The 25,782-nt window shown below is 39.6% G+C and overlaps 1 protein-coding gene across 4 annotated transcripts in view; it reads left to right on the top strand.

The window, feature by feature from the left end:
- Znf521 (zinc finger protein 521) overlaps positions 1-25,782 on the top strand; it is a 285,109-nt gene that overhangs the window by 133,218 nt on the left and 126,109 nt on the right. For 3 of the 4 annotated variants that reach the window (XM_036205083.1, XM_036205081.1, XM_036205084.1), the window contains one exon: positions 21,384-21,468. In XM_036205083.1, coding sequence (XP_036060976.1) covers positions 21,384-21,468 — 85 coding nt within the window. The remainder of the gene's footprint in view (positions 1-21,383; positions 21,469-25,782) is intronic. The other variant, XM_036205082.1, reaches the window with a different exon arrangement.

The raw sequence follows: 25,782 nt of genomic DNA, 5'->3' as shown, positions 1-25,782 counted from the left end.
CTGGGCAGCTGACTTCTCTGTACTCTCTCTGGCCTTGGTTATCATTGTGACTAAGTACTTGTCATAGGTGTCAACAGATGGCTTGTTGCATTTCTCAGAAGGCCCTGTCTCCCTTCTGGCTCAGCTCTGTGAGGGCCCCAGCGCCTGCTCCTCTGAGGCTACCCTGAGTCTTGGTTTGCATTGGTGCTCCAGCTTTGCACGCTCCTGTCCCTGTTGCATGGCCCCTCCCTGTTGCAACAACTGCCACATTAGTCTGGCGACTCCCCAAATTCGGCCTCCAGGGGGCAGGGCGGACCTCCAGGGAGTGACCGAAATGTGTTACAGTTCAAATTTAGTTTTGATTATGTGCTTGCATGTTTTTGTCTTTACTTGCTGGATGTAAAATTAGTGCATTTCTTTTGTATGGGCCTTATACCTCCATGAAGATTTTATTTATGTATTCATTCATTCGTTCGTTCGTTTGTTTGTTTGTCAGTTTATTGTGTATGTGTGTGTGTTATATGTGTTTGTGTCCACATGTGCATGTAGGTGTGCATACTATATGTACGTGTGGAGGCCAGGGGTAGACACCAGGTGTCTCTTTCATCTTTTGAGATGGTACCTCTGTCTGGGCCTAGTGTTCACCAATTGGTTAGACTGTCAAGCCAGCTAGTTATGGATACCCAGCTTCCTCCACTATGCACTACCATACAAGCTTTTCATGTAGGTTCTGTCCAGGCCTTTTTCCTATTGCTGCCTTGAGAGGATTTTGCTGCTCTTGGTTTAGACCAGGAGGTGCCTGGGCTTTCCTGTGATCCTGTGTTTTACTTCTGTCTACTTTTCTCAGGCAGCTGACCTACTCAGGGGCAGTAACTGTCTCCCATCCAAATACTAACTGGGCCTTACCCTGCTTAGCTTCTGAGATCAAACAAAATAGGACGTGTTCAGTTACAACCATAAATGGCAGAGACTATCTTTATGTTTAAATCTGTCCCCTCCTCCTGCCTAGAATACTTCTAAGTTATGGGCTCTACACCAAGGTGGACTTACCCATCTGTATCTCTTTCAGATATGTGTATTGATCCTCTCTCCTCAAACCCATTCTTCTCCCAGACATCCATGAGTGTAGTGAAGGGAACACCCTGAGCCTACTTACTCAGGGAAACCCTGGCAGTCCTTTTGAGTTCCTCCCTGCCCTTCTTAGCCCATTAGGAAACCCCAGGGATGCCACCTCTAACTAGAGTTGTCAAGATGTCTGTCAAGCGCGGCTTCCACCTCCAAAGTCATTGTCTTCCTTTAGTGGATGAACTCCTCGTGGATTCATGTTCTTCATCTTCTGTTTTCCTTCTTCGGGTCTCGGGAGGAAGTGTGCACATATACATTAAATGACGTCACTGCACGATCCTGGTGCCTTCCCCCTTCCTCCAACAAATCCCCACATCTCGCCAGTGTATGTGGCTTCCTAGGAGCTTGGCAAACATAGATAAATGAACAACACAGTACTTCAAAGTAAAAGAAATGGTGGGACGTGTTTGTGGTGCATCAAATGCATGATAACTGAGTTCACAGATATGCTGATTGTTTTCCCAAAATGTGCTTAGATGCTTCAGAGTTAGCTGTGATGTAAGAAAGCTAAAATAAGTTTAAAAGTTTGCAGTTTCTAACTGTTCAACATTCATCTTTAATATAAAAGTCTATTCCAGGTGTCTGAGAGCCAAAATTCTGTTAACATAGTTCATGTGCTGAAAATAGCAATGTATCCAATAACAATTTCTATATTTCTTTTGCATTGTTTTTATATCATAGGAATTTCCATATTAGGTGGAAAAATAGGAGGTTGGGAAAAATTTATTTCTTTTATTTCAAGTTACTGATACTAAGCATTGTAGAGCTAATACACACGGAGCATAAAACAAATGGTTAGTTAGGTTCCCTCTAAGTAAGCCACATTTAATAATTAAGTTGGAAATTTACGTGACAAAATAAATCCATAAGATTCAATACATTCTTGAAGTACACTAATTTGCTTTGCTAAGGCCAATCTGCCTTCCAGATTTAATGTGTGAAAATTTGTTTGGTGTCTACAGAAAGAGTTAAAGGCCTTAGCATAAATGTCTGGGCGTGGGCCTAGAGGCTGCTGACCGGCTCTCTCTGTTTCTTGTGCCCAGCCCCCAAATCAGCTTGTGTTGATCATAGCCCCACATGCAACTACCATCCTTAGGTCGTCTGGGCCTCCCTCCAGTTCTGAACTTTTTGCTGATATTATCACTGTGTTTGCAATGTGGTTTTAGGAGTTAGAAATGTTTTTATATACAACCAGCAGTGTGTAATATTTGACTTTCAGGTTCAAGGATAAAAAGGCTTCACTGTATGTAGTCTCTGAGCTCTATCTAGGAGGAGAGTTTTATGTTTCTGAGGCAACTGAGTCAAGATGGAAATTATTAGGCATTAAAGAAGTTTGTTGAGAAATAGAAAGATGCATTCTGAATCTCTTTACCTACCACATGGCATGTTTAGAGTTTTCTGTTGTATCTAATTGGAATTTCTACAACTCAACATTTTGTTAATCAGAACTCTGCCAAAGTCCTTTTTTTGTTTGTTTGTTTGTTTTTTCGAGACAGGGTTTCTCTGTGTTGTTTTGGTGCCTGTCCTGGATCTTGCTCTGTAGATCAGGCTGGCCTCGAACTCACAGAGATCCGAGGGGCTCTGCCTCCTGAGTGCTGGGATTTAAGACGCGCCTCACCACCACCCAGCCTCAAAGTCTTTTCTTAAAACTTTTAAGTTACTTATTATTTATTTATGTGTGTGTGTACAGAACACATATACATGTGTGTATATGCACTTGCCAAGTCTTTTCCACGACTTGCAGGGCCGGCTCTTACCTTCAACCAAATGGGTTCTGAGGATTGAACTCAGATTGTCTGGCATGGCAGCAAGTGCCCTTAACTACTGACCATCTCACTGACCCTCGGTCAGATACTTAAGAAAAAGACTGGATAGCAGGTTCCTTGAGAAGATCCTTTGTTTTAAACTTTGAATTGTTCTCCCCTTTAAATGCACTTTATTCTGGAGCTGGAGACAACAAGTTTGGATTACTTGTTGCAGTTTTCGAAGAAGATGTAGGTTCATTCAGTCTCTAGCATCCACATCAGGCAGCTCACAGCCACTCATAACCAGGGGACCCAATACCCTCTTCTGACTTCCACAGACACCTGCATACACATGGCACACATACAGACACATGCACATTAAAAAATTAAAATTAAAATAAAAAAATGATCTGAATGTTCTGAACTTTCTGGTCTTAACCACTCATTTTCTTAATTATTATTCCATAGAAATGAGAAAAATAATCATTCCCACTTTCAAGTTAAATTGGACTTCAGCACTTCATTGCACATTCCCAGTTGATGGTCCTGCTAACTCTTCACTAAACCCAACCGGAGAGTTGTTCCAATCTCTTTCCATGGACAGTGCTGTGTCTTCCTCCTGCCTCAATCCTGTGGCCTGTGTGAGCACCGTCTCCAAGCGCCCCAGACCTGTGCTTGCTGGCCGGATGGGTCTGGTTCTACTGTGTCTCTCTTCTCTCTGCACAGGTTTTCTACACCAGACCCCAACTGTCCCATTCACTCTCTCCCCATCTTAAAAACAGGTCTCAGTGAATATAAACACTGAAGACCACACAAGTCATATTCATGAGTACAATACAAACGCATTTTAGATGAGAAAGTTGTCTTTAAAAATTGATAAATTTTTAAGTTAAAAAAATCAAACAAAGCAGAAAGAAAGATTTAAAATAGAAATTAAAAATACTTACCTCTGGTGGCTGAGTGTGGTGCAAGCCCGTGAAAGCGGCATTGGGGAGGTAGAGGCAGGAGGAGCAGCATTTCAAAGGCATTCTTGGGTGCATTAATTCCAGGCCAGCCTGTCTACAAGAGACTCTATTGCAAGAAATTATGTTTAAAAACATATAATATATAAGTAATACAAGACTTAGTAAGTTATTTGGAAATATAATTGTGTGCTAGAAAATAAACAAATTTTATTGATGGATTAAAAATACAACCTGAGCTCTGATATAAGGAAGCAAACAAGAAATGAACCCTAAAATGTAGAAAGGAAAAGTTAAAGCTAAGTGCAGAGGCTGTTGAAGAAACACATGAACGTCCTGACAATGGGGGGGAAAGGCATGTCCAAGCCTCTGATGAGGATGATCAAGAGCACAAAGACCGTGTCATCATAGTGAGGAAAGAGGAGCCTTAACTTCAGTAGTGAAGGTTAAGAAGACAAAGGGAGACTAGCTAGCATCATGGAAGTAACTAACACTTCGAAGTCATCTTTCTCCAACTGAACCAAACACTCCACTGTAGCAAAGGGATTAAAATGTCACACGAGTGCTTCGACACCATCATGTGGTACATAATTAAAGTTAAACAGCTAATTCTATGCTATCAATGCATTCCTGGGTTTATAGGAATTGAGTATGTGCTTACCATAAGTTCTGAAGACTAACCATAGTGTTTCATGCATATACACTTCCAACTTGAATAAACCAAAGCACCCATTAACATGGAGTGAATAAATACACTTTTCTTTAATGGTTCCGGTCTACCCTGTTTATAATGGAGTACTGCTCAGCAACAGAGAATGACCTGCTATAACAGAGCGACCCGAATGACTCACATACATAGTGTTGAAAGATGGAGCCAGACAGGTACAATGGCTTCCTCTAGTCATGCAAAATTTAGGAATGGGCAAAAGTAGTCTGTGATGACTGAGGTCAGAGTAGTTACCCCTAGACTGGAAGCTCCTGGGAAGGAACAGGAAGAATTCCTCTAGGTGATGGGAATGTCCCAGCCTTGTTCTGTGTGGTGATGACTAATGCGGACAGACATGTGTGAATTTATCCACTGCTTTGTTTGCATGGGCTTGTTTCACTTTAACTTTTAACCCAAAAGTTTTATGTATATTATAAAATTTATCTACCACACCAAGCAGCAGAGATATTCTTGGGGAGAAACAGTAAGCAGGGGAGGATTTGTCCTATCATCTCATCATGTATAACTTGTCTACAGTAATTAATAGACAGAAAAAGGAGATGTTCCCAAAGAGATGTGTGTCTGAAACCTCAGGGTACCATGAAGCCATCCTTTTTCACCAGTGAGAAGTGGATGAAATATGGAATTCATTTACTATTTGGGCAAAAATCAAATTCTTGCTCATGTATAAAAAAATAGTTCCAGGTGGTTTATATACATATATGTTTGAAAGACAAAGGCGTAAACCTCTTGAAAAACTAGAGAAAATATTTTTATGATCCCAGGATAGGGGATGATTTTTAAATGTGAATCACAAATTAATTGATTGCTATGTTCACCTCCATTAAAAATAGGGGAACTGAATTCAGAGATACATAATGGTAACTCATATTGCCATAAATATAACTGAAAAAAATATCAGCTTTAAAAGTATGTTTTTTTTAAACCATGAGTTGGTAGGAAATCACAAGCCATCAAATAATAAAATGAGAAATTAAGAAGACCTTTGTCACTAGCAGGAAGCAACAATGTTCTGTCAACACATAGGAACACAGAAAGCCCATTAGAATTATAGGGAATGTCAACTCAGAGGACAAGAGAATTGTGTGTGGTGGTTCCTGAGGAAGCCAAGCTGGGGCCAGGGGCACAGGTGTTTAATGGGTGTTCTTTGTATGTAACCTGTATTAAACACGTTCTTTATAAGCATTTAGTATTTAATAAGGCAGGCAGAACTGTAAATGTTTAGCATGTCCTTCACTACATAGAGAAGGGCACGCTAAAGCCAGCACTGTGCATAGGCAGCCAGCAGTGGTTAAAATTCTAGCGGCGACCTCATACCTGCCCAATCCAGGGAGCCTAGAACCTCTTCTTTCATTGTCACAAGCAAGTTGGTCAAGTGTGGTAAGGGCATTAAGACGTAGTCACATCCCAGTTAAAGGTTCCCTATGGTGTAGTTAGGAAGAGCAGTGTGCATGCTTGATGCCTGAATAGGTGTGATCTCCTGGCTTCCAGAACATTTGGCTAGAGTATTGATTTGTTTTTATTCATTGCCTTGAGAGATAATAGATGACTTCTTGCAATATATAAAACATTGAGGGATAAGGTTGTAAAGAGAAGGGGCTTTATACAAATATAAATCTATGATTATAAATGTATGCTATAGTTCTTTATATGGATTAGCTATACATTTGTACCCTCAATGTAGCACCTGGAAAGCCCGCAAGGTAATTAATACATAGCAGTAGATATGGACAAATGCCATGCTAGAAGTGCCCTCGGCTGAGTCTGCAGTTTTTAGAGAGGGATGGCCACTGTGGGCAGTTAAGTCTAGCATAGCCCCAATGCGACAGAGCAGGAAGCTCTTTGCGTGTATCTGTGTTAAACATCAAACAGATGGGAGAGAATTGAGGCATAACAGGGTACAAGCATGGTAGAGCAGTGTGGTTGCAAGAAAAGGTCAGCGTCATGAAAGGTGGAGGCAGGCCTTGGCTAGAAATCCTCCATGGTGCTCACAGCACTAATTTGTGCATCTTAAAATGCTTGTAGCTTGAAGCTTGGTGATTAGAGCAATAGAAACTATTAAAAAAAAGGAAGCAGTTCTCTGAGAACTAAATATTGATACAGTTTCTTAGACCTACATATAAATAGAACATAAGATGTCTCATAAGTATGTAATGTCCTATGTAAGTCACATCATAAAGAGATTGAGTGGCAGGTGAAGTCTTATAAAAACCACCCATATCGTGGCAAATAATTTATTTTATAGAATTATACATTGCATCATCTAAGCAAGTCTGCAGTTTTTGCTGGAGAGAGGTGGCCACTCTGGGGCGTTTAGGGGTATGCAGTATAATAGGAGAGAAGAGAAGATTTTATTAGGCAGAAAAAAAATTCAAATATCAGTTGACAAAAGTGTCTGTGAGGCTTTCAACTCTCAGTTCCCTTGTTGATAAAATGGACTTTCTGTACATACTGCCTTTATTAATATACTTTTCCTTTCCTTTCCTTTCCTTTCCTTTCCTTTCCTTCCCTTCCCTTCCCTTCCTTCCTTCCCTTCCCTTCCCTTCCCTTCCCTTCCCTTCCCTTCCCTTTCCTTTCCTTTCCTTTCCTTTCTCCTTTCCTTTCCTTTCCTTTCCTTTCCTTTCCTTTCCTTTCCTTTCCTTTCCTTTCCTTTCCTTTCCTTTCTCCTTTCCTTTCCTTTCCTTTCCTTTCCTTTCCTTTCCTTTCCTTTCCTTTTCTTTCTTTTTTGTTTTGGTTTGTCAAGACAGGGTTTCTCTGTGTTGTTTTGGTGCCTGTCCTGGATCTCGCTCTGTAGACCAGGCTGGCCTTGAACTCACAGAGATCTGCCTACCTCTGCCTACCTCTGCTTCCCGAGTGCTGGAATTAAAGTCGTGTGCCACCACTTTCTAAGGTTTTCATGAAGAGCAGGTGAAACCCTGAAATATGAAGGGTCTTGTGTACACAAAGCACAGCATACATGCACACACACACAATATATGGTACATCATTTGTATAGTATAATACCTATGTGTAAGTATTATACATGCATTCCTGTTCATTCATGCATACATATAACTTATTTATGCAATGTGTTTTCAATTAATTTATTATGACAGTCAGCCTAAAATAATGGCTTATTCAGTCAAACTGTATCTAAAGAAGTTATTTTCCTACAGTTGATGAAGTAGAAAAACATACTTAAATGTTAAAATTAAACCTAGAAGAAGTGCTGAAAACCAAGGAACAAAGAAAATGCAAAAATCACAAAAATAAAATCTCATTTTATTTATGATGAGGTTAGAGATAGTTTCAGTAAACACAGAAGATATAACAACAGTAACCAGTTAAGTACCCAGATGCATAAGATAACCATTCATGGGAAAGGAAAAATGTCTAGTGATATTACTGGATTGAAACACTTCTCCATGGGCAGGGGAATTAAAAAAACATGGGGGAAACAACATTAAGTCAAAAAGAAATTGTCTGTGTGAAGCATAGTAAATGAGGAACAACAGAAAAAAAGATTTTGTTTTAAATTCTAAGTCAGAAAACAAATGACTCTTGATGTGTGTGATTGAAATCCATTGGCATTGTTTCTGGAGAATCTTTAGATACTCCTGACAGATTTCTAGCCTTCCCGTTTAGACATGTATCCCTCCACCCTTCCCTCCATCCATCCTCCTCTATCCTTCCTCCTTCATCCTTGATGGGACAGTTAAAGAGCTTGATGTGTGTGATTGAAATCCACTGGCATTGTTTCTGGAGAATCTTTACATTGGAAGGGCAGAGGGGGAAATTCGTGATATTTTTATGTTTGTTTTTGGTAGAAATTGTAATTTTGACACATAATCTTGATTTATTTTAAATATATCTTCAAATTACTAATATGTGATAAGGAGAGGGGTGCTTTAAAGCAAAGATACATCATGATCTAGTGATTCAAGTGGTATTGATAAACTTAACTTACAGAATCTGATATGAACATACCTCATCTTACCTCAGAATGACCTTAGCATACTTACATTTATAAGTTTGTCATGGACCATAAGAAAAGCAAAAAGGAACTGTAATAAAAACATGTGTCCCAAAATAAAGAGTTTAATTATGAGTAGTGACCATATGTTTAGTGAAGATTATTTGTTCTCTAAAGACAAGTAAGAGAGGAATGAGAGGAAAGGACAAGGTGAGATTGGTAGGAAAGGATGGAGGAGGGAGGAGAGAGGAGGATGGAGGAGGGGGGAGGATGGAGGAGGGAGGAGGAAATGATGGAGGAGGGAGGAGGAAATGATGGAGGAGGAAAGATAGAGGAGGATGGATGGAGGGAAGGGTGGAGGGATACATGTCTAAACAGGAAGGCTGAAAATCTGTCAGGAGTATCTAAGCTCAATATCTGTAGCCATTCAGACTGGAAAAAAATGGTTTTATAGAAGGTGGATTTTTTTTAAATCTATTTTTAACTGTGTGCATCTGTGTGTGGGTATGTGCATGAGAATGTAGGTGCCCATGGATGCCAGAAGAGGGTGTTGGATCCTTTGGAGCTACAGTTACGGGCTTTGTGAGCCTCCTGATGTTGAGTGCTAAGAACTGAACTCTGATCCTTTGTAAGAGCAGCAAGCCCTCTTAATGGCTGAGCCATTTCTCTAGCCCGAAGACAGATTGTTTTAGAGCCATAAATGGCTCAGGATTAAGATCGTTTTGTCATATCAGATATGAAGGAGTGATTTATCATTGGTTAATCACTTACTGTGCAAGAGTGAAGACCAGAGTTTGGGTCCCCAGAACCTACAGAAATGCCAAGTTGGCCTGTAATTTCAGCCTGAGGATACAGAGACAGGAGATTTGCCTGAGCAAACTGGCCGAGGAGACTAGGCATGTCGCTGAACTCTGGGTTTGACTGAGAGACCCTGCCTCAGTGAATAAGGTGGAAGTGTGACAAGGATGATTCCTGACATCCCTATGCATACATGCACACTCCCCACAGACACTTATACACCAAGGCATGCATACACACCATCCCCACATATGTGTGCCCCCACCCATGGGCACACACACTTACCCACCCATGCCTGCATGCATATGGAAAGGGGGGGAAAGGAATGTGAAGGATATTTTGACATTTTTCCTATTTTTTGATGGTATTTTTAATAAGATGAATGAGAAAAAACTTGAAAAATCTAGATAACTTCAGTTCACTCAAGGGGCATAAAATAAGCTTTCCATCAGGCATTTACTACATTGAAACAGCACAGAACATTTTAACATAGGGAGGGGAAGGAAACACCACTTGTCCTGAAAACTTCGTATAAACAACAGGAATAGTGAAGCCAACACCCACAGCACGGTGTGGGTGTAATTGCTAACTGGCTTTTTGACTCGGGTGGGTTGTAGAAGCCATTTGAAAGAAATGAGAAGGGTAGTTTCACATGCCTACGTGGAAAGCTGTTTGAGTGGTAGGGATGGGTGAGAGAAAAGAGGACTCCTCATGTGTGGGGTGGAGATAGATACCTGAGTGGGGGCAATACAGTACGATATCTCCCAGGAGATAAAAGTAACAACAGACAGGTAATTTGGGCACTGATGTGGGCGACTGGAATGACCAGATTTAAAGAGACTGTGTCCTGTGGGTGGGACATGAAACCTCCAGAAGAATGGCTGGAAGGACAGGCCAAGAACAAAAACAAAGGAGAATAAGTGGAGTCAGGGGAGCCTGTACCTAAAGAGAACAGGAAGTCCGTAGATATAGCTCAGTGGGAAAACATGAACTTAGCATGGGCAAAGCCCTGGGTTCAATCCCCAGCACTACCAAAAAATATAAATAAATAAATAAATAAATAAATAAACAAACAAACAAACCCAAAACAAAGAGAATATGCATAAGCAAGTAGAAGATGAATTGTTAAATGGTCTTATTAATAAAAACCCAGAGCCAGATATTGGGGTAAAAACTGAGAGATCAGAAAAGCAGAAAAAAGTCAGTTACATTCTTACCACTTGGAAATCCTCAGCCAAAGAAACCTACTTCCTGTATACCCACACCTATATGCCTTTCTGTTCTGCATCTCACTTCTTCTCTCTGCCCAGCTATATCACTTCCTGTCTGTTTGTACAGACCTCCAGACGTCTGGTTAGCCCTGGGATTAAAGGTGTGTGTCACCCTGCCTGGCTCTGTTTCCAGTGTGGCCTTGAATGCATAGAGATCTGGATGGATCTCTGCCTCCTGAATGCTAGGATTAAAGGTGTGTGCTACCATTACCTGACTTCTGTGTTTAACATAGTGACTGGCTTTTCCCTCTGATCCTCAGATAAGTATCATTAGGGTGCACATATATTGGGGGACACACTATATCACCACAAGCAAGGGTTTTTAACTTTACAATAAACACATATGAATGGTATATATTAATTTATCATGTCGAAGTAATAAGCTATGTATTACAATAGATATGGAGTGAATGTACTAAAGCCCACTGTCCACACTTAGAGAGTGAATAACCCCTTTAGGGAATAGATTAACACTGTAGAAATAATTCACGTAAAACAGGCAAGCATTATTATAAGAGAATAAAATAAATCATGATCTAGCAAGAAATAAGGTTTTGTCTTTTTGATATTTGTGATAGTTATCTGATGATATGAAGTACTCAAAGGGTTAATAAACTTATTCAGTTCCTCAACTTTCATGACAGATACATAAGAAAGTATGTGTTTGCACATGTGATATATGCGCATGTATGTACATAGTTAGGTTTACTGCATGTGTGCACGTGTGTGTGGAGGTCAGAGGACAGTGTGGTCTTGTGCTTTTTTTTTTTTTTTTTTTTTTGTGGAGCTGAGGATCGAACCCAGGGCCTTGCGCTTGCTAGGCAAGCGCTCTACCACTGAGCTAAATCCCCAGCCCCGTGGTCTTGTTCTTTAGACACCCTTCACTTTATTTTAGACCATCTCTAACTAGCTTAGAACATCACCAAGTCAACTAGGCTAGCTGGCCTTTGAGCTCCAGGGATTTGCCTGGCTCTGTCTTCTCTCCATCAGTTGAATTACAAGCATGAGTTACCAAACTCAGATTTTTGCATAGTTCTGGCACTCCAAACTCAGGTCTTAACACTTGCTTTACTGACAGGACCATCCCCTCAGCCCAGGAAAACATTTCGTCTTAAAATTTAGAAGTATCTTTTCTATCTCATGATACTCTCCATGGTTTATAATAGAGTTTTAAATTAGTGTCACCAACCCTCAGAATTTCATCCTTATGAACAAGTGATGCAATTGAATGGTGAAAGAGCACACAGAAAAAATGTCCTAGCTCTTTCATCTCTCCATCTATACATCACCATAGCTACCATGGCTCCCTCATCTCTCCATCTATACATCACCATAGCTACCATGGCTCCCTCATCTCTCCATCTATACATCACCATAGCTACCATGGCTCCCTCGTCTCTCCATGTATACATCACCATAGCTACCATGGCTCCCTCATCTCCCTATCTATACATCACCATAGCTACCATGGCTCCCTCATCTCTCCATCTATACATCACCATAGCTACCATGGGGCAGAAGGGAAGTTCCAGTGACTTCTAAGCTAAAGGCATCAGTCTATGATCAGCTGATGAGGTTAATAAACCTTAATGTAAGGCAAACATTTTCACTTCTTTCTTTCATCTTCAGCTGTATATTTATGAAGGAATCAATATGTAAACTAACATTTCTGTACTCATGTTTTTTTTTTTTTACTCTTTTTTGTATGATATGAATTTTTATTAGAAGAGTTGGGAGAGAAAGTTAACTGAAATTCTCTGCAGATCATAACTTGCTTTAAACTAGGAGTTCATGCCACAGCCACAAGTAATATGAGGCAGATTCTCAGCCTTAACTCATGCATTAGCATATTTTCTCGTGACTTCTTCAACTTTCTCATGTTTTTGAAATATAGCCTCTAATTCAGCCTCTTCCAGTTGACTGATTTCTGGTGCTCTATGTGGTGGTGTGGAGCTTTGCACGCAGTGACAGAACACTGCAGATACTGCCCTTTGAATGGAGGTGATCGAGTGCAGGGTGCCTGGCTAGACTGTCCAGTGGAATAACTAAATAAGTGGAAGATATCACCTTGCTGTCCTATGGACAGTACTGTAAGAGCTTTGTTCAGATAGATTGGTCATGGCACCCGAGAAGACTTGCTGGGCTCCTCTGCCTTTAAGTGAGGTCGTCAGCGACAACCCACAAGGTGCCTCAGGAGCCTGGGTAAGACAGGGCTTAAGCTGATCCCTCTGGGAAGAACACCAAAACATGCATCGGGAGAAACAAGAGGGAATTGGTGAGTGACCAAAGCCGGTTTCTAAGTGAACCTCAAGCTTGAGTAAATATACCCAATTTGAAGCAGATTTCTGAAAATTAATTTTGAACTTACTTGAATTATTGCCTAATAATTATTAATTTTAAACTTTATAAAAATTCTTAATTTATGACCTCCAAAGTAGTAACTTTTTTTATAATATTTGCTGAGTATAATGGATATGATTCCATTTTTAAAACAAAATTTTAGTTGTTTGGCTTTGTGTGTGTGTGTGTGTGAATACCTGTTAGACTTTTCTGACAACTCAATTATTTCCGGAGTTTTTACTATCAAGCATGTATTTGGAAATAAAGTATTTTACTACATTTTATCTAATATTTTAAAAACTCAATAAAAGATGAAAAACTGGCTTAATTTTTTTTTACCCTTTGGTTCTGAAATTAGTGATAGCGTAAATTTATATCTTTGTGTAGTTTAGATTTCATTTTCAAAAGTAAATATATTCAAACAAATAATTTTCCCTGGTACTTTAAGAAGAAACAATGAAAACAACGATCTGTGTCCAGATTGCTGTTAACTAGGTAAAGCTTCATCTTGCTGCCATGTTTTCTGTCTAGCCGGTTGGCCAGAAGCAATCTTTGACCCTGTTTCTTAATGATTTGTTCTCCTCAATCCAGCAAATGCCCCACAAGACAGTGAGCATCCTGCCTGGCATGTGACAGGCACTTTGTAATAGATTTGGACTCCAGAGAATTATTCCATTTTAGATCATGGGTCTCCTCCAGGGCATTTTTTCTGCCTCTTCCTGGTTGTATTAGTCTGTCCCTACCTGACTTGTTTTAGCTCCATTCACTGTATACCAACAAAGCTGCTGGCCCTGAATTGCTTTGCCATGTTCTTTAGGCGAAATCTGTGCAGGGCTTTCAATGTTAGTGCATTTCCTTTCCCAAAGTGTATTATAACTCCCTGAATTCGGAGACGATGCTCATTCATCCTAGATGTTAGGGCTTACCAAGTGCCAGGCATCAGACAGAGTGCTAGCCCGTCCACAAGGCCACGCAATAAGGATGCTTCCGGTTTTGTCAGGTTACGTGCACAAGCTCGTCATCGTCAGTAGCTTTGGTTGCATTTCAGCCGCTTTCCCTCTGTGTTGAATAACTTATTTTCATATTAATTCACTGTTATGTGGAAAATGACTAGACTAAAGTAGTAAAAGGTCTAAATTTACTTAGTATTTGTGCAAAGCTGTTGGCTCATCACTTACACTCACATACAATATCCATTTGCTTGTAAGCAAAATACTGCCAAGTGAAGGTGTTACTGACCATATACAATTTGTAATTAATATATTTGTTTTTAGAATGGTAATACATATTGCTATAGACATTAAAAACTGTGTTGTTTGTTTCTTGTTTTGGCCAACTGGTGTGGCCTGGTTTCGTGTGAATTAGTGTGCATAAGTGTGTATATGTGTGTTCGCATGTGTGTGGGAACACTCCTGTGTACAGGTATGTATGTACATGAGTTCATGTGTGTTTGGTGGTTGGATGTGGACACTAAGCCTCCTCCTCACTTGCACTCCAATTTGTTAATGGAGGCAGGGTCTCTGGCTTGAACCTGGAGCTCACGAACTCGGCAACTTTAGCTAGCGAGCTTGTTCATGAACCCGGTTCACCTTCAAACCTCTAGAAGCACATGTGGGCTGCCATTCCTGTCTGCGCTGCCAGTCAACTCCAGTCCTCACGCTTGCAGGGCAAGCGCTCTACCTAGGGAGCCACCTTCTTGGCCCAGTTAGAATCTAGGCACAGATTTTCTTAAACACTTCCTTCCCATCTCTCCACCCTGTCACTAACTACGGTGTCCTTTATACTGTCAGTCGCTGAGCTTTTAAAATAGATACTGGAACTCATAATGGTCATAAAACCCAAATTTGTGTGTTTTACTTGAATGAAATGTGAATGTGCTGCTGAAGTCCACCTTTGGAGCTCACTTTCGATGAGAATCTGTGTGCCTGTTAGCGCCCTTTCGTTCCATCCCCAGAATAAACTGTCAACTAAAGGGCAGCAAGGCAGTTGCTGCTGAGCGCTAGCTTGCTCCATGGTAGGCATACTGCTAAGCATGTTTGTATAATTATCATTTCACATATAACTAAGATGTGAGCTTTATTATTTTTAATTTACAGTGAAGTTAGCTAAGACTCATGGCCATTAGATGAATCATGAAGCCACTAAAGAGCAACTGTTATAGAAAGAACAGTCTAGAGTTTCTTTCCTATTAAGATTGCTGGATATAATTGGGCTGGGTATATTTTAGCATCATTGTAGTACATCCTCTTGTCGGGGTTCTGACAGATTTCAGACTGCCCTGCCGTGCTCGGGATTGGTGAAATGGAGGAAACTGTGAGACAGCGCGAAGTGGTACCGAGGCTTTGCACTGGGATGCTCCAGACGTAGAGAAATGGGGGTAAAACGGAAGCCAGGAAAACATAGTCAAGTGCAAAACTATCCTTTATCCTGCAGAGACCAAGTCTGACATTGAGGCTGCAGGCTAGGGCCTGCAGGTCTGCGGCACTGCGGGGCTCTGCTGCAATGGGAATTTAAATTAAGGTTCCATTCTTGTAAGACAAAGCCAGATGTGCTACCTATTCGTTTATCTATTTTTAAGTTGTTGTATTTGTTTGTGTGTTTGTTTGCTTTTTAGTGACATGGCTCTATAATCCAGGCTGTTTTTACATTCTTATTTATTTAGTTAATGTGAATAGGTGTTAGAGCAGCCTGTATATGTATGTATCATATACATGCCTTGTGTCCTCCAAGGCAAGAAGGGGGCATCAGATCCCCAAGGGACTGGAGTTAAGATGGTTGTTAGCTGAGAACTGTAAGTGCTGGGAATTGAACTCAGGTCCTCTGTAAGAGCAGCCAGTCCTCTTAACAATTGAGACATCTCTCCAGCCCCTGGCTATGAACTTGTGATCCATCTGCCTTTGCCTTCTGAGTAGTGAGATTATAGTGTATGCCACCATGCTTAGCTTTTAGCACTGCTCTTTAAAGTAGTACTGGGGTTGGGGATCTCTGGTGTAATTCAGGGACAGAGGACTTGCTTAGCATGTGTGTGGCTCTGAGTTCAGGGCCCTGGAAACCAAGCAGGCATATGTGCACAAATAAATAAATGAACAATAAACAAATAAATAAAGAGTAATGGGACTGATTTCCTTCTTTAGACAAGAAACTGGAAAATAAATTTCATTTTTGATCACTACTTAGTACTTGGGTTTTTCAGCTAGAGAGCTAAAGGACAGAAAGAGAGTCAGGTTTCTGACCTAACATTAATGTGTATGTGTCTTCTGTCCCTGCAGCAGGGCAGGTGCACAGGAAATGCCCCTCTGTGAGGCTCAGGTCCAGCAGCCTGGCATGACCTCAGAGAGATAATGGCCAGAAGGCATTCACTCCAAGTGGGCTTCAAATCAAGACTTCAAAAAATATGTGAATGAGTCTTACTCTGACAGAAAAAATAAAAACCAATAAAAAACAAAAACAGCCCCCAAAACTAAGAGACTGACGAAGTTTGAAATGAGATGATAGGTTTGCTAGTTTGGAGAGGAAAGGAGAATTGACGGCAAGAAGAGTGACACACTTTGAGCAAACTCAAGCCTAGGAACATACACCAAAAGCCAAGAGTATTTTCAGTTAGCAATGGGAGCTGGTCATTGAACTGATGCTTTGGTAGAGATGATAAAACAGACCAGACAGTCCTGGAAGCTGGTAGCTTACATGAGGGCAGGATTCCCTGCATCAGAGCTCAGATGTTCATAGACATGTTCTAAAACATGCCTGGAAGAATGGAAGGACAGTTGATATATGAGGGGAGGGAAGAGAGGCTCCAATGTTGGTTTTGTGGAAAGTTCTGGACCAAGTGAGTGGAAACCCAATAACTGTATTAATTTAACCAGAAGAAAATTGAGGAATTAAAGATATTCATGAGAACTCAGATTGAACCATTCTTTTAGTATTGAAGTAAATATATAGATAAAATATGGTATTGAAACTATGGAATATTGAGAGAAAATAGAAAATCCTGTGATAGACTGTAGGAGTTTGGAATCTGTTCTACACTGCAAGTCTTAGAGAAGGGTCTGTGATAATCAGGCTGCCAAAACCAATGTTGCAGAAATAGTCCTTTTCTTATTATGAGCTACTTCCCCATTGTCTCTGATGCTGTCAAAACCAGCACTTGCCACAGTAAAGAGAGCTGCTTCTAAAGTAGGATTGTGGACTTACCAGCAGAAGCTATGTTAAAATACAGTGGGAGGGGACAGATGGAATATATGTATATATGCCACTTTATCTATACATGCCCTGTGATTCTCCTGACACAAAGGACATTGCCCATTTCCCAGTGTACCATCCCCACATCTTAGGAAGATGCCCATTAACCCCTAATAACACCAAGTAACCAAATGATGACCACACTTCCCAATTGCTCAAATACTTTTACTGACTCCTTTATCCCCAAGTCAGACCTGTTATGTTACATTTGGGAATAGTCACCTCCCCTCTCCTGTGACGTGGATGTTTTAAAGATAATAGTCCAGTTCTCTAAAAGAGTATTCTGGGTCCTGTCTCCCCACCCCCATCCCACAGCCCTTCAGGTTCATGTTTACTCTTCTGTCTCCATATTTACTAAGAAGTAGATTGTACTCTAAAGGTTTTATTGGATTCAGTTTAGTATTTCAGGTAAAATTCTTTGAGTATCCCAGAGAAAGTAACCTTTCTCTCCTAAGTTGTCATCAGCTATTAATGGTTATCCAAATCACTGCAAGGTGGTAGTTTTCCAATGTTGGCTTCTTTTTGTTTGTTTGTTTTTTCTTGCCTAGACCTTCTCATCACCAAGTTGGCATGAACTAAATTCTCTCCTGGAAAAGGGAAAAGCCTAGTGTTTCTGACCCTTTGATTGCCAACTGTCAGAAAAAGAAATTTACATAATCAAGTGTGTGGGCAGACACCTGTAATCGCAGTATTGGAAGGCTGGGGAGGAAAACGCCAAGTTCAAAGCCAGCCTGAGATGTACAGTGAGATTCTGTTTCACAACAATTGAAAAGGAAGGAAGGGAGGTCAGGAAAGAGGGACATCATACTTAGAGACATATTTAATAGTCATGGTGGCAACTAATACTGCTTTCTTTCTTTGAGGATCTCTATGGACTCACTGATTTTTTTTTTAATGAAGGTATTATATGGCTTTAAGAAAATCAAAGCAATCTACAACCCTAAAACATAATTTTTTAAATTCATAATTTTTATTTAATTTAGTGAGATGAATGTAGTCTAAAAGCTAATGGGGCAGAGATCAAATAGAGGAGATAGGGTTAATCAGAAAAGGCAGTTTTTACACTATACATTATTAGAGATCTTTAATCATTTTTTTTTTTTTTTTTTTACTTATGAGATGCTCTTCTCTGAAAGTCTCTGAATACTTAACCAGAGTGTAGCTGAAAACAAAAATGTCAAAGAGGCACGTTTAAATTGTTCTCAAAATCAATCAAAAATAATGAGGTGCTGGGAAAAAGTTGTATCCTTGATAATTACATCTATCAGTATCAGAAAACAAAAGAGAACAATCAGGAAATGACAATCCCACTCCCAAGCAGCACATTTAAAAAGGCTAATGAAAAAAAAAGTCTCTTTTAAAAATGGTACTAAATTAGCATTTCAAGTAAATTGACAACCTAAGCGTTGATCAAGGCCAATCTGGGGCCCAAACAATGGAAGTTCTGTTTCTACTTCACCTGCTTTTAAGAGGAATTGTCTCACTTGACTTTTGTTGTTGTCTTTGATATAAATGGAAGCACTTGTCCTAAGGGAGTTGATAGTCCTCTTGGACTCGAAGGCTTCAGGTCACCCCCAGGCTTCTGGCCTCGCTTGGGGTTCTGTTTATCAGAGCAACTAGAGGGAGATAACCGTGTTGGAAATCATCCAAGAGACTGCTGTGAGGGACCCCTGTTTTCAGACTGAAAAGGGGTAATGCAGCTGTCTAGTAGACAAGGAATAGGTGCAGCCTGACACTGGGAGCAATGGCTGAGAGCAGAGGAGGATGGATTGGGGCCTAGAAGTAGGGTGAATCCCTGGTCCTCTCAGCTCTGCAGAGCTCTCCAAAGTTCACAGTTTAGATCGCTTTACTGAGAGGGTGGTGTGCAGGTGTGCAGTGCTCTCAGATATTTTGAAAAGAACCTATTGCAATGAGGAGTATTTTACAGGGCATTTATATTTACTATTCTAAAAACTGGAAGGTGAAAATGAATTTTCCACCATGGTTTTCACTGGACCCATTTTAGCACTCCTCCATTTGCATTTCATGGCTTTGTTTCAGCTAAGGTGGATGGAACTAGGGTGTTGAAGTCATGGTGCCCTGCTTTACATTTCCATCTGGCTGTAGCTTTAGGTTTACACAGCTGAGAACATGGCCATGTCCATATAAAGCAGGAGAAGACATTTTAGACACTGTATGTGAGGTGGAGAGAATTAGCCCTGTGAATTATCAATAGTGACAAAAGCATTTCCTTTCAATGAGAGAAAAGTTACAGGGGTCTTTAAATACATCAGTTCATTTTGAAGATAGTCATAAGTGCTGCATTTTATTACTCAGGCTTTTCACGTGATTTTATTCTTTATTAGTGGAGCAGAAGAAAAGAACACCCCGAGCACATTCCAGCTGCATACTCATCAGTCATCATTTTTGGAGACAGTTTTCAACATAGTCTGTGTTTTACTGTGCTAACAAGAGAAAAGACTAGCCATTAAGTTTATGTTTCTCTGTTTTTCAGCAAGGTCACATATCAGGAATGATGCTTGAAGTATGCTAATAAACAATATATAATGTAGGTCATCAGGGAGTAAGAAATATTTTCTAACTAGTTCTAAAGGGAAATATTGTTACAAAAGGGATGAATGTTATTTACACAGCACATGGTGCTCTATACGTCACCATCAAAGGGTGAACAGCTCCATGCAGTAAATCTCCCTCCTTGATTGTCAGGGTGTTTGAAGCCCTGGGTAGATTTAGATTCAGTGCATTCAGTCGGATGTATTCTAATGTACAGAGACCTTTGGATTATTTAGACACCTGCCTTGGAGACGTGCCTGAGTTTCCATGGTTTGCTAGGTATAGTGCCCATTGTTGTAGAAGAAAATACTTTGTAGTTTATAACAATTAGGAAAATTTGCCATTTGTGGCATTTATCCTTTTTAACCCAAGTGAAATTATACTATTTTCATGCTTAACTTCATTCTTTATCCCCTAAACAACTAGAACTCTTCAAAATGCATTATAATTTAGGACTCATTAACTTACAACACGTATTTCCTATTAATAACATGAGTAAAACATGTTATATGACTTCATGATGAAGGATAATCTCACGAAAATGATTACAACAGACATTGTGTATGAAGTTTTACAGGTATAATTTTCTCACATTTGAGAGATTTCATACTTGTTTATTTCATCATAGTGGATTTCACTTTTCAAAATGCTTTTTAATTGAAAATGATCTTTAATTGCAAAGGTATGTATGTGATGGCACATTCTGTACAGCACAACCAATTCTTTAATTATTGAGTCAACCCAGTCTGTACTGAAACTCAGTAATAAAGATGGTCGTCATCCTGCCTGCTTTTATCAGGCTGCCTCATGTGAGGTTTAAGAGATTTTCTACCTCCTTCCCTCCTGTGTCACGGGGACTTCAGGCACATCCTTCTCCTTCCTCTGCAGCTCAGTTTTGTGGATGCCCTAAAAATTAGCATAAATACCACTCTCCATCTATTTGACTGGACTGTCATGTAATTATGATAGTATTTCCTAAGAAGAGAAAGTACATATTTAGATGAATTAGAATCTCCAAAGCATTACCTGCCTTTCAGACTTTGGATAAAAATACATGTTAAAAGAATGATATTTATTGTACGTGTTTGATTGTTTTGCCTGTGTGTATGTCTGTGCAAAATGTTGGTGACAGGTGCCCTGGAGCTAGAGTGAGAGACACTTGTGAGCATCCATGTGGGTGATGAGAACCAAACCTGGGTCCACTGAGAGCATCAAGTGCTCATAACTGCCAAGCCTTATCTAAAATGCTACAAACCTTAACTTCCTAGTCATTTTACATCCTCTTTCCTGGGAGCAATAGCCACCGTGACTTTGGTCAGAACTAAACTGTGTCTGGTTCTCAAGAGACATTGGTGTTTGAAACTGAGCCATGTGCTATAGGTAGTTTTAATACTAGTGTCTGTTTTTGAGCTGAAGAGCATTATATTATTTTATGTTATTATTATTTCATATGTGGCACCTTTGTTTCTTGTACATGGATCAGCCTATGGTGTGACCGTCAATCTCTTAGAGTCTTGATAAGAAGCTCATGGTACTTGTCTGAGAAACCCACAGAATGTTAATCAGCCTCATAGACAAAACCAGTATCTTGGAAAGAACGTGCTGTGGTCAGGGACTTTGTCTCTGGTTGTTTTGAGTAGGAGTGGTCAGACACGCATGTCTAAGTGACCCTGTTTATACTTGTTTCCTCAGAAGAAGACGTACCAGTGCATCAAATGTCAGATGGTTTTCTACAATGAGTGGGACATCCAGGTTCATGTGGCAAATCACATGATTGGTAAGTGACACTCAGCCCTTATTACTGATCTGTTTTCTTGTATGTGTGTACAGCAGCTCCTATGCAATTAAAAGCGTTAAAGATGAATTAATTGTTCCACTATCCATGGCTTACCTAGGCATGATTGATTTTTTTATCCCTCTTATTAGACCTGGTAAGGCATTAGCATGTTTTATTTTCTGCGAGGGCTAGTTTAGACTTCTGTAGAGGATTATCTATGTTCTGCCAGTCAGAGCACAGGTGATTAACAAATTAAACTTCTAATCATTCTTGCATTATTGAAAACTAACAGGAATGGTTAATGAACTGGATGTTAGCTTTCCATAGAGTTTTAGACAGGTTTTAATTTCAGAAGTTATTATGATAATGGCACTGCTGTGTGTTGCTTAAGCATCTTTGTATCAAAATCCAAAGTAGTAAGTTTTTGTGATGGGGAAACATAAATAATTTAAATTGCCATAAAATAGTTTTATAAGTATGGTTTCAGCAGCCTGGAAATCATCATGATCATAAAGACCACGTAAAGAATTCAGTAATCATTTTTTATTCCCCACCAAATTTTCCATAGATCTTTATAAAAGTGGTTAGGGAAAAGATATCAGAAGTTACTCCAGGCCAATGATTTTAGGGTATTGCATTTATTAGTTAGGCTAGAACTAAAACGGCAATGTTTTCACTTACTCATATTGTCCCATTATCCACTAATTCCTCGGGGGTTAGTGCCTGTTTTTTAATTTGATAAGCACCTAGTAATAACGCTAAGGGTTTTACCAGCCAATTAAACTTTATCAAGCACATCTTTTGCAACTGGTAAATGACAATTGCTATTACTTTGTACTATTTTTGTTACTCCTTTGTATTTTTACCATGAGGGTTTTTTTTTTTATTATTTCATACTTACTTCATGGTGTTTTATAAATACATGAATAAGTATAATACAATATTTTAAAGTCCAGTTAACCTTACATTCAGCTAATAAGAAATTTTGTAAAATAGGAAGGAACATTCAACATTTTAGACATGGGATTTGTTTTGGGGCACCGGTTTGTATTACACAACTGAGGGGCAGTGCTCTAAGGTTGTACATTTTAGGAAACTCCAACTCCCACCCCGGGTCGGGAAACATGACCAAAGCAGAACTTGCAATGTTTTATCTAAACTGGAGAAGATAAATTCAGAAGCACATTGGAAAATTGATTAATAGTTTTTCAATAGTCTTAGCTTATTTTTGGAATTTTCAAATGATAAAACTTTATAGAGGATTGTTACTGATTAAAAAAACTAAGTTATTAACTGGAAACTGGATCATATACATGACAGTTGATGTATCGGTCATTTTATCTTTGTTTTCCATATTTAAGTATGAAGATTATTAGTGATTTCTTATGCCTTAAAATAATATGTTCTTCATCATGGCAGAATAATATTAAAGGTCTCCTTAAGCCTGCAGAAGATAATCACAGCATGGGAAGGTTCACAGAATATTTCTTGAAAATTGCCTCCTGTTCAGAATCCTGAAAAAAAAATACTCCATGTGAACTCCCAAAATTGCCTTTTTTTTTTCTTTTTAAGAGAAAGGGGTAGAAAAAAAGAATGGTTCCTGCCAGATAACAACTGTCCATATTTATCCAGTCCTGCGTTTCTTCTGTGTTGCTTGGTGGTCAGAGTCACTGACTCTGCTCATGATATGGATTTTGATAGCCTTGACCTTCAAGGTTTCTAGCCATAGAATACATAGTGAGTCCTGCTCCTGCCCAAACCCCTACCATGTAAAGTAGTTTCAGGGTTTCTAGCCGATCCACCGTGCAGATGAGCACTAGGCCGAGCTTGTAAGACAAATCCGCCCCAGCGTTGATGATTTTCCCACAGGTGGGATGTGGATGGAGCAGAGTGCGAAGTGTCTGCTGACTGTCAGTGTCACATAGTTCGTCTGCGCCTTCAGCCTGCCCTGGCGTGTTTGCTGCTGTTTGCAGTTGCTCTCTGTCCTCCCCTTTGTATTTGTCTTAGGTTCCTCGCGTCATTGGGCTCTTCCAAGTCTTCCCCTCCCTGTATAGTGAGTTAATGTGACACCCACCTCCCTTTGGGATCAGAGCATTTAACATTCACTTTCTATCAGAGAAGCAAATCCCTTTCCTTCTCATGGAGTGTCTGATTATTTAATATTCAGGCTATTTTTCAATAATAAAATACATGATTCGCTTGCACTCAAGGCCTGAACAAATAATAGCACCCACTTAATTGCTCTGTCTGTTGACCAGGCGTCCAAGTTCTTAAACTCCATTCTCCTTGTTACTATCCAGAGAGAGAATGTGGAACAGAGGGAGTCACAAGGCTAAGATGCCCCCTTTCAAATCCCACTGTGATGCTTAGTCTTTCAAATAAGACAGGTGGCATTATTTTGTTGGCTAAAATACCTCCATGGAGGCTAGGTATTTTTAGACTGTGTATCTGTGTGTATTTTTTATCTAATAAAAAATAATCTGAACTAGACGTTTAGTGGAGGGAAGAGGGATTAGGGACTATCTGAAAGCCTCTTACTTGGTTAAGAAGGTGCATAGTGCTTTTACAGATTTCATTTTACAGTCAGTCTAGAGGAAGAACCATGTCATCTGAGAGAAAACAAGGTCTGCAGATGCCCCCAATGAACTGTGACTTGAAAGTCCCTCTATAGCCAAGCCCTTTGCATTTTTCTGGGGAGTATATATAATTTTTAAAGCAACGTCCGGGCATCTCTTTCTGGATGTGCTGGTTTCATGTGGTTGATGGGGGACATTTGTGAAAGGAAATGCATTGATGTTTCTACCACACACACAACGGAGGTGTCCTTAAGTGCTGTTTGCAGCTAGGTGTGGACATGTGATCTCAATGGCAGGACTAATTACTTCATAAAAATTACCAGGGACTTGGCATGTGCCTATTAAGGAAAAAATAAAATCTTTCCTGTTTAACACATTTCTGACACAGTTTTGCTAATATATAATATATATTATTAATTACTTAGAGATATTTCTTCTTTTCTTCTTTACAAACACATAATCAAAGGGAGAGAACTACAAAATGTTTAAACAACTTTCCTAGGGGAAAGGTTAATGTCTGTGTTGATGAGAATTTTTTTCTTCCTTTGTTCTTTTTACATAGTCTTTGTTCATTTTTGACCATACATTTAGAATCCCAAAAGAAGCCCTTATGCATCATGACTTTTAATGTATATCCACCCTTCTCTTTCTATCGAGTAGTAAAGATTTATTGTTATTTTCCTCTGTGAGATTGCTGGTTACTATTATTTGGTACATATTAACAACACGGAGATGGAACCGGGAAATCTAAAAGTATTTAACCAAGTGAAGGGATTGCCTCATATAAAATTACGAGGCTCAACTGTAGTAGAGTAAATCTGCAAGTGCTTGGAATAAAGGGCTGCTAGGCATGGGATGGCATAAAGAGATGGCATTGCCAAGAGCTGTTTATGAGGAGCTTAATTTTTTCACTCTGATAATTCTTGACCAATAATTACCAGCCTCTAATTATCTATTTTAGTTAGAAAGAAATTTCGTTCACTATGGAGGTTGGCATTGCAGCGAGCACATAAATCCCTAAAGAGATGAATGTGTTCCAAACAGCTACAAACAACTGTCTCATGAAACACAGTGAGCAAATTGTGAGTGGCTGGTGATGGGCAACCAGCAGTCTGCTCACCATGAAGGGCCAGTCAGCTGGACAAAGAAATGACCAAAGGGAAGAAAGACCATTATCCTTGGAATGGAGTGCTGCAGTCAGAAACTTGGGAGAATAGTCAGGGTATGGTTGTGGCCATGTCCATCCCTCCCTTTCAGAGTTCGTGGATAAGACTATGAAGGGAATGGCTACAGATCATTACCTATGAATTACTTTGAAAGATCTACTTACAAATAAATCTTGTTTTGTTTCATTTTTCTTTTCATATTTTTATAAGATTGTATTGTAATGATTGCATGTAAGGAATCGGAATACCCCATTTTGTGAAAAACAATGGGGAAGACATAATAGTGAGTATCCTTGACATGTCAAGTGTGATGCTAACTAACATTTTAGGGAAGAAAATAAATATATTTACATCTTAGAAAAGCAAAAGTGGAATTTGGCGTTATAAATAATTAGTCTGAAAAGAGCAATGCAAAGTCACTGACATTTTATGCAGATTTCTAATGCAATATGTCCATTGGATAATTATTTTTAAGATTATGAAGAGACTCAACACTTGTACTATGCATGCAAGAATATTTGTACCCCATATAGCATGGAACATGTGCTATGTATCTCTCAGTCTAGAAGAAT

Source organism: Onychomys torridus, chromosome 13 (assembly GCF_903995425.1).
Source record: "Onychomys torridus chromosome 13, mOncTor1.1, whole genome shotgun sequence".
Taxonomy (NCBI): domain Eukaryota; kingdom Metazoa; phylum Chordata; class Mammalia; order Rodentia; family Cricetidae; genus Onychomys; species Onychomys torridus.
Note: the sequence above shows the minus strand (reverse complement) of the source record. Positions and strands in the feature narration are given on the sequence as shown.